The sequence below is a fragment of the Pholis gunnellus genome, assembly GCF_910591455.1.
Source record: "Pholis gunnellus genome assembly, chromosome: 1".
In the NCBI taxonomy this organism is placed as follows: Eukaryota; Metazoa; Chordata; class Actinopteri; order Perciformes; family Pholidae; genus Pholis; species Pholis gunnellus.
In genome coordinates this window covers 410,176-419,209 of record NC_136528.1, presented here as the reverse complement: position 1 = coordinate 419,209, position 9,034 = coordinate 410,176, and the positions used below count along the sequence as shown (strand labels likewise).

Below are 9,034 nucleotides of genomic sequence, written 5' to 3'. Positions count from 1 at the left end.
CAAGCTAACAAGGCTTAATGCACGCTAAGCTAATGGGTGAGGTTAGCATTAGCTCCTCAGCTAACCAACCAAATAGAGTTAAATTACCCGTTTCATCGGTCTTCACGGTGCTGACTCTTCTCTCTCATTCACAAACAACAACAACAACAACAACTGTAACGTTAGTTCCGGTTACTGGTTAAAATAAATAACGTTATTATTATTTATCTGTATTCATGTGAATGTTCATTACTTTTATCTTTACACACTAAACATCGTTTTCATGCATTATTGTTGGTTAGGGACGAATTACGTCACTTCCGGCCGCCATCTTTGTTTTCTATTTTTTTAAGTCGAACATTTTAAATTGAATTTTAAAATAAAATAGATAAAGTGTTTCTTTGCTGTTTTCTTTTTTATATTCTTCAGCTTTTTGTAGTAAACTTCTAGTTATCTCATGATGTATGAATAGAGAAATATCTAAAATAAACAAAGTATTTAACAGAAATTGTTATTTTCCTTTGTTTAGTTTAACAATCTTATGAAAAAAGCAACAGTGAAAGAAGTACTCACATATTCTGTTTAAGTAAAGGTAGTAATACTACAGTGTAGAAATACTCAATTAAAAGTCCAAAAGTATGAGCATCAATATGTACTCAAAGTAGCAAATGTAAAAGCTCTCATTATGCAGAATATTATACTTATTTTACTATTGTATTATTGATGCATTCATGTGTTCATCACTTTGATGTAGCAGTTAACTGTGTAACTGTGGGGCTTATTTTTTACTTTATAAACTGCCTGGTAACAGTCAAGTATCATCTTTATCTATAATAATCATAATTTATTAGTTGATTATATTTTGTATTATTAATAGAGTAAAAAATACCATATTTAATCTGACATGTATTAGAAAGTAAAAAGTAAATTGTACTTGAGTAAATGTACTTCGTTACTTTCCACCTCTGTACATTTTTCTACTGATCAGACCTGATAATGTTCTGATTGGTTCCACTGTGAACATGATGGAGGATCAATGCAACACGTTTTAAAGTATTTCATTAATATTGTATACGTGAGTTTGGTCTCTATACCAGCAGTTATTACGTTAAAGTAAAGTGTTTAAGTAAACACAACTGATGAACTCTTAGTTTACATTCTTAGTTAGCCCAACTTAAATAAATGTGTTGTTTGGAATACACACAAAGTAAATTCACTTGAAGTGATTTAGTTGTTTGAAATAGTCATTCTGAGTAGGCTGTACTAAGTCAAAAGTACATCTTGAGTAAAGTTTGAAGTACTTGTTACAACTTAAACTCAAGGGTAAGTGTACTGCACTAAATAAGCTTGAGTTAGTACAACATACAATACATATTCAACTTTACTCGCATGAAACAAGGACCTTTGCTTTTTTGTTTTTGAAGGCAATCAGTTTGCATGCTTTATTATTTAGAACGGGGAACTAATTATATTTCCCAGTATACCAAAGTAAAAGACTTCCTGTTAAACTCCAGTAAAGACTCACAGACTCATTGAGAAACACAGCTCACCTTTATTGACCGTAGAGTTCTCTACATTTGACACAAAGACTCACAGACGTTCCTGTGTCTGTGATTCAGATGAATGGAGATTCAAATAGTGACGCTGACTAGCTGGATGGAACTGGTTCTGGTCTCTGTGGTGGATCCAGACCGGTAACCCCACGTCACAAACTGGTCTGGCGTCAGCTCTCCTGACGAGAGGAAAGGCCTCGGTATACAAGCAGCAACATGTTTCTGTTATTATTAACTTCTACTTCTTCAGGAGGAAACCAGAGTCTAAGTTCAGCAGGAGTTCAGAGACATGAGACACAGTTTAAAGGACACTAAGACACACACACACACACACATATATACTGTATATATATATAGGCGCTCTCAGTAGGATGTAACTCTAACACCCAGTATGGATAGTTCTGTAGAACGTCTGTACTTTAATATCGCCTGTTGTGAAATTCTCACCATCTATGACTAACACGGCCAAGTCTTCACCCAGAGACTCACCTGAAGCTCCTCTAGTAGAGTCGTCACGTCTGTATCACACGGATGAGGGACAGAGGAAGAACTGAATCTAAAGAACCAGAGTCTCTAGTTTGGGTCCAGTCACTCACAGATGGTAAGGCTGTGGTTTTATTAAAGTTTATCCAAAGCGATCACACAGAACAATTTAAACTCAATGAAACAGTCTCAGTGAAACTAATGCTGACTATATAAGGCTCAAGTGACTATGTTAGGCTATATGTTTCTATCACTTCTATCATAAAATAAAACAGTTTATACGTCATGATGGTTATAAAAACTGTAAACAAGCTACATGTTGTGATGGTTGTACTTTTATGCTACAATCTCTTCACATGCTGCAACTGCATCTCCAACCACTGAGAGCTGTGTGTGATCCTGGACACACTGGACTATCTCAAGCAGGAGGAGACTCTCCCTCCAGAGAACACAGAGACACTGAGGAACCAGAACTGGACCTGGACCCGGACCAGAACCCAAACCCAAAGCCAGGATAAAGAGGTTCAGTGAATGTGGTGTTGAAGGTGTGGAGGTGGATCAGTGTGTCAGAGGAGACTCTGTAGAAGGACAGAGAGCCAGCAGGACAGTCCACATACACTGCTACTCTACCAGAGGAGGAGGAGGAGGGGATGGATGTTCTTGTCGTATTGTGACAGACAAAGTAACGACCACCATCATAGCACAACAGACTCCAGGACTGATCATTCTCTCCAAACCTAAAGTCCTCACTGTCTCCTGCCCTCCTGGTTCGTCTGTAACTCACTGATACAGAAACGTTTCCGCTCCACTCCACCTCCCAGTAACAGCGACCAGTCAGACCAGTTCTACACAGCAGCTGAGGCCTCTTATCAAACCTGTCTGGATGATCAGGATACGACTGATCCTCCTTCTCCTCCCATGTCACCTTCCTGTTGTTGTCAGACAGTTTGAGGTTTCTGTTCACTGTGTTTGTGTCGAGTGTGAGTTCACAGGAATCTGATGGAGAGAACAAGACACAATACAGCTGCAGTTATTAATCTATCATCTGTTTGATGATGACATCAGAGATGTGAATGAGTGATGTCACAGTCTGAAGATGCTTTGTTTTCATGAATCAAACTCAAAGCACACTCACACTTCCTCAGACCTGGTCTGAACCATCGGACTCCAGCAGGCTCCACCCTGAAAGGAGGAGGGGGGTCAGAGCAGCATGAAACATGGACATTACATCGCTCTCACACACAGAGCTTTGTTATTCATGTTCACATGGAGCACTTATTATTCATCAGCTCATACTCTTTGACTTCACTGGAGCTTCTTCAGATTGTCTTCTGAGTCTTTGTGTTTGTGCCTCCTGATGAATGTTAGTCCACTATTCTCTCTCTTGTAGCTCTGTGTTTGGTCTCCACCACCTCCTGAGGGAAACATCTGTCTCTTTAGCTGCTAAATGCTCCTCTATGTTCACCAGCTGGTCTCTGACTGAGTCTGTCTGCTGTTTGCTGCTGAGCAGGTAGTGAACAGTGGCTTCATCACAGCTTGTTGGATGAAAACAGCTGCTGCTGGAAACACTGAGACTCAACCAAACAGGAAATGTGCTGCAGAACCAAAACTAGGAGCTAAAAGAGGCTAAAAAGCTCAGTAGAGCTGCAGAGATGGAGACAGTTCTCTGTGGGTTCATCACCAGCACACGACTCTTCACCATCACACAGAGTCAGCTGATCCGTTGTCAATATAGAAGTATTGATTGTTGATGTTTTGGTCCTGACAAGCGACCTCTTGTGTTTGTGTAATAATGACTGTTGTCTCTCAGAAGTAAAGGAGAAAGTATCCTGAAACCACTACAGCGCCACATCCTGGCTACTGTTCCCTGACTACTTCTGTCAGTTTGATGGTCTGATGAGTCTCTGGTAGTTTGAGGTCAACTTGGTATGTCAGGGTCATATTAACCAGTGACAGAGAAAGGGTCTCCAGCTCTACCTCCTCTATCAGGCTGATTGTCTGTGGCTGCAGCAGGTCTCTTCATACCTGAGAGTTTCCAGTTTCCAGTCTGGATCCTTCGGTCCAGCAGACGGCAGCTTCACTCCTGAGTCTCCTGGATGATTGTAGCTCAGGTCCAGCTCTCTCAGATGATGGGAGGGGTTGGAGCTCAGAGCTGAGACCAGAGGAGCACAGCCTTCCTCTGTGATCAGACAGCCTGACAGGCTGCGAACACACAAAACAACTCACATGTCGCATAATCTGAGGGAACTGTGAGGGCTGGAAGGTTACTGCAGTACTGAGATACCGTGGGCTACTGTGGAGTTACGAGACAATCTTATGAAGGTTACGAGTTTACCCATTGATGTAAATAAGGACATTAAGTGGACAAAAATTGAATCCTGACCTGAGGGTTTCCAGTTTACAGTGTGGACTCTCCAGTCCAGCAGATAGCCGCTTCACTCCTGAGTCCTGCAGGTTGTTGTTACTCAGGTCCAGCTCTCTCAGACTAGAGGACTGGGAGCTGAGAACTGAGGACAGAGCTTCACAGCTTCTCTCTGAGAGGTTACAGTGACTCAGCCTGAAGAGACAAGGATGAAGAAAAAATAAACAATAAGTAGAAAAGATAACGGCGTAATTAAGAATGACATATGAATGTAACTCTCTGTACTTACAGAGCTTTGTTGGAGGCTTTGACCACTGGCAGCAGCCTCAGAAGAGCCTCCTCTGAAGCAGAGTATTTCTTCAGGTCAAACACGTCCAGATCTTCTTCTGATGTCAGTAAGATGAAGACCAGAGCTGACCACTGAGCAGGAGACAGTTTATCTGTGGAGAGACGTCCTGAACTCAGGGACTGTTGGATCTCCTCCACTAGAGAACCATCATTCAGTTCATTCAGACAGTGGAACAGATTGATGCTTTTCTCTGGAGACACATTCTCACTGATCTTCTTCTTGATGTACTGGACTGTTTCCTGATTGGTCTGTGAGCTACTTCCTGTCTGTGTCAGCAGACCTCGTAGGAGAGTCTGATTGGTCTGCAGTGAAAGACCGAGGAGGAAGCGGAGGAACAAGTCCAGGTGTCCATTTGGACTCTGTAAGGCCTTGTCCACAGCACTCTGGTAGAGACGTGTTAGTTCAGGTTTGTCTCTAGAGACTTTAGACCAACGGGAGGTTGTTGGTTCTTCTGACAGCAGATTGACTCCAGAGTTGATGAAGGTCAGATGGACATGAAGAGCAGCCAGAAACTCCTGAACACTCAGATGCACGAAGCAGAAGACCTTGTCCTGGTACAGTCCTCTCTCCTCTCTAAAGATCTGTGTGAACACTCCTGAGTACACAGAGGCTGCTCTGATGTCGATGCCACACTCTGTCAGGTCGGATTCATAGAAGATCAGGTTTCCTTTCTGCAGCTGATCAAAAGCCAGTTTTCCCAGAGACTCAGTCATCTTCCTGCTCTCTGGACTCCAGTGTGGATCCGTCTCAGCTCCTCCATCATACTTGACCTTCTTCAGTTTGGACTGAACCACCAGGAAGTGGATGTACATCTCAGTCAGGGTCTTGGGCAGCTCTCCTCCCTCTCTGGTCTTCAACATCTCCTCCAGAACTCCAGCAGTGATCCAGCAGAAGACTGGGATGTGGCACATGATGTGGAGGCTCCGTGAGGTCTTGATGTGGGAGATGATCCTGCTGGCCTGGACCTCATCTCTGAATCTCTTCCTGAAGTATTCCTCCTTCTGTGGGTCAGTGAACCCTCTGACCTCTGTCACCATGTCGACATACTCAGGAGGGATCTGATTGGCTGCTGCAGGTCGTGTGGTTATCCAGAGGCGAGCAGAGGGAAGCAGTTTCCCCCTGAAGAGGTTTGTCAGCAGCACATCCACTGAGGTGGACTCTGTAACATCAGTCAGGATCTTATTGTTGTGGAAGTCCAGAGGAAGTCGACACTCATCCAGACCGTCAAAGATGAACAGAACCAGGAAGTCTTTAAGCCTGCAGATTCCTGCTCCTTTGGTTTCACTGAAGAAGTGATGAACAAGTTCCACCAAGCTGAACTTCTTCTCTTTCAGCAGATTCAGCTCTCTGAAAGTGAATGGAAATGTGAACAGTATGTCCTGGTGGGCTTTGTCTTCAGCCCAGTCCAGAGTGAACTTCTGTGTTAAGACTGTTTTCCCAATGCCAGCCACTCCCTTTGTCATCACTGTTCTGATTGGTTCCTCTCCTCCAGGTGAGGCTTTAAAGAGGTCTTCTTGTCTGATGGTTGTTTCTGGTCTGTGTGGTTTCCTGGATGCTGTTTCAATGTGTCTGACCTCATGTTCATCATTGACCTCTGCAGTCCCTCCCTCTGTGATGTAGAGCTCTGTGTAGATCTGGTTCAGAAGGGTTGGGTTTCCTGCTTTAGCGATCCCCTCAAACACACACTGGAACTTCTTCTTCAGGTTAGATTTGAGTTCACGCTGACAAACTGCAGGATGACTTCCTGAATGAACACACAACAAAGAAGATCAATGAGTCAAAGAATAGATTTCAACATGTCATTTCCTCAAAGAATGAGTCTATGAATACATGTTGGTCCATCTCTTGAGACTTTAGTCAACGTCCCATTTATCCAGCATGTTAAATCTTTAGAGAAATCCTCTTACTGCTCTGCAGACAGTCAGCCAGCTCCTCCTGCTTCATCCTCCTCAGGAATTTGATTGAGATCTTCACAAATGCCTCTCTGCTGCTCCTCTGATCTTCATCCTCACCGTCCAACACCTCCTCATCCTCCCTCAGACTCTCTGAGCATCCTGAAGTCAGTCCCTTCTGGATCTTCTTCAGCTCGTTCTTCACAAAAGTGACGATGTTCTCCTCCAGCAGCTGGAACAAAACATTCTATGAATGACACAAACTAAAACCATGGAACCAAACATCAGATCCATGTTGGACAGACTGACAATCCACTGGTCTACAAAGTGCAGCATGGAGATGATTGTGAACAGAATAGATGTAAAAGTAGTTGTACATGTACAGACCATAAATATGGAGTCCAGGTGTGTTTGATGCTGCTGGGCAGACTGACCTCTGGGAACCTCTGAGCTCTCCTGGTCCTCTCTGTGGAGGAATCATGAAGAATCAGCTCACATTGTGTCTGTCCACACAGAGACCAACACAAGGTAAAGGTCCATGAAGTGATATGTGGATGTGGATCAGATGAGTCCCTGTAGTGGTAAAGGTTCACTAGTCCTGCTGATCCCACTGAGAATCAACAGCACAGTCTTTCAGCTCACTGTTTTCTTCACCCGTCAGTTTGGTTTAGTCCCAACAGCTCTCACCAAGCCCTCCATGGAGCCCTCCCTCCCTCACTGTACACTGCTGAAGTGCCCTGGAGCAAGGCACCCAGAACCTGCAGCTGCTCCAGTGGAGCGTCTCAGTGTCAGACTGGTTGTACTGGGCAGCTCCCAGTGTGAACGTGTTTCAATGAAGAAGAATGTTGGTGCTCAGAGAACTTCATCTGAGTCAGAAAAGGTTTAAAACCTGGAGATCTCACAACAGAGAGTCTGATAGAAACACATCATCATCATCATCATCATCATCATCATCATCATCACCATCATCACCATCACCATCATCATCGTCACCATCGTCATCATCGTCATCATCGTCATCACCATCACCATCATCACCATCATCATCATCGTCATCACCATCACCACCATCATCACCACCATCATCACCACCATCATCACCACCATCAACACCATCACCACCATCATCACCATCACCATCATCACCACCATCATCACCATCACCACCATCATCACCACCATCACCACCATCCTCACCATCATCACCATCACCATCATCACCATCACCATCATCACCACCATCATCACCATCACCACCATCATCACCACCATCACCACCATCCTCACCATCATCACCACCATCACCACCACCATCATCACCATCATCACCATCACCATCATCACCATCATCACCACCATCACCACCATCACCACCATCATCACCATCATCACCACCATCCTCACCATCATCACCATCACCACCACCATCACCACCATCCTCACCATCATCACCATCATCACCACCATCACCACCACCATCATCACCATCATCACCATCACCATCATCACCATCACCATCATCACCATGATCACCATCATCATCACCACCATCATCACCATCATCACCATGATCACCATCATCACCACCATCACCACCATCCTCACCATCACCATCATCACCACCATCACCACCACCATCATCACCATCATCACCATCACCATCATCACCATGATCACCATCATCATCACCACCATCCTCACCATCATCACCATCATCACCACCATCACCACCACCATCATCACCATCATCACCATCACCATCATCACCATGATCACCATCATCATCACCACCATCATCACCATCATCACCATGATCACCATCATCACCACCATCATCACCATCATCACCACCATCCTCACCATCATCACCATCACCACCACCATCACCACCATCCTCACCATCATCACCACCATCACCACCACCATCATCACCATCACCATCATCACCATGATCACCATCATCACCACCATCATCACCATCACCACCATCATCACCATCATCACCACCATCCTCACCATCACCACCATCCTCACCATCATCACCACCATCATCACCATCATCACCATCATCACCATCACCATCATCACCATCACCATCATCACCACCACCATCACCACCATCCTCACCATCATCACCACCATCACCACCACCATCATCACCATCATCACCACCATCATCACCATCACCACCATCATCACCACCATCACCACCATCCTCACCATCATCACCACCATCACCACCACCATCATCACCATCATCACCATCACCATCATCACCATCATCACCACCATCACCACCATCACCACCATCATCACCATCATCACCACCATCCTCACCATCATCACCATCACCACCACCATCACCACCATCCTCACCATCATCACCATCATCACCACCATCACCACCACCATCATC

At 44.6% G+C, this 9,034-nt stretch overlaps 1 protein-coding gene across 2 annotated transcripts in view; it reads right to left on the bottom strand.

Annotated features, from left to right (window-relative positions):
- Positions 1-1,541: 1,541 nt before the first annotated feature.
- LOC306693977 (protein NLRC3-like) overlaps positions 1,542-9,034 on the bottom strand; it is a 13,390-nt gene continuing 5,897 nt past the window's right edge. Inside the window, exons 5-11 of one of the 2 annotated variants that reach the window (XM_079156667.1) lie at positions 7,006-7,084; positions 6,634-6,850; positions 4,667-6,470; positions 4,399-4,572; positions 4,041-4,217; positions 3,151-3,197; positions 1,542-3,011 (exon numbers count right to left, since the gene is read on the bottom strand). In XM_079156667.1, the coding sequence (XP_079012793.1) occupies positions 2,434-3,011; positions 3,151-3,197; positions 4,041-4,217; positions 4,399-4,572; positions 4,667-6,470; positions 6,634-6,850; positions 7,006-7,084 (3,076 nt within the window). In that variant the 3' untranslated portion in view covers positions 1,542-2,433. The remainder of the gene's footprint in view (positions 3,012-3,150; positions 3,198-4,040; positions 4,218-4,398; positions 4,573-4,666; positions 6,471-6,633; positions 6,851-7,005; positions 7,085-9,034) is intronic. The other variant, XM_079156668.1, reaches the window with a different exon arrangement.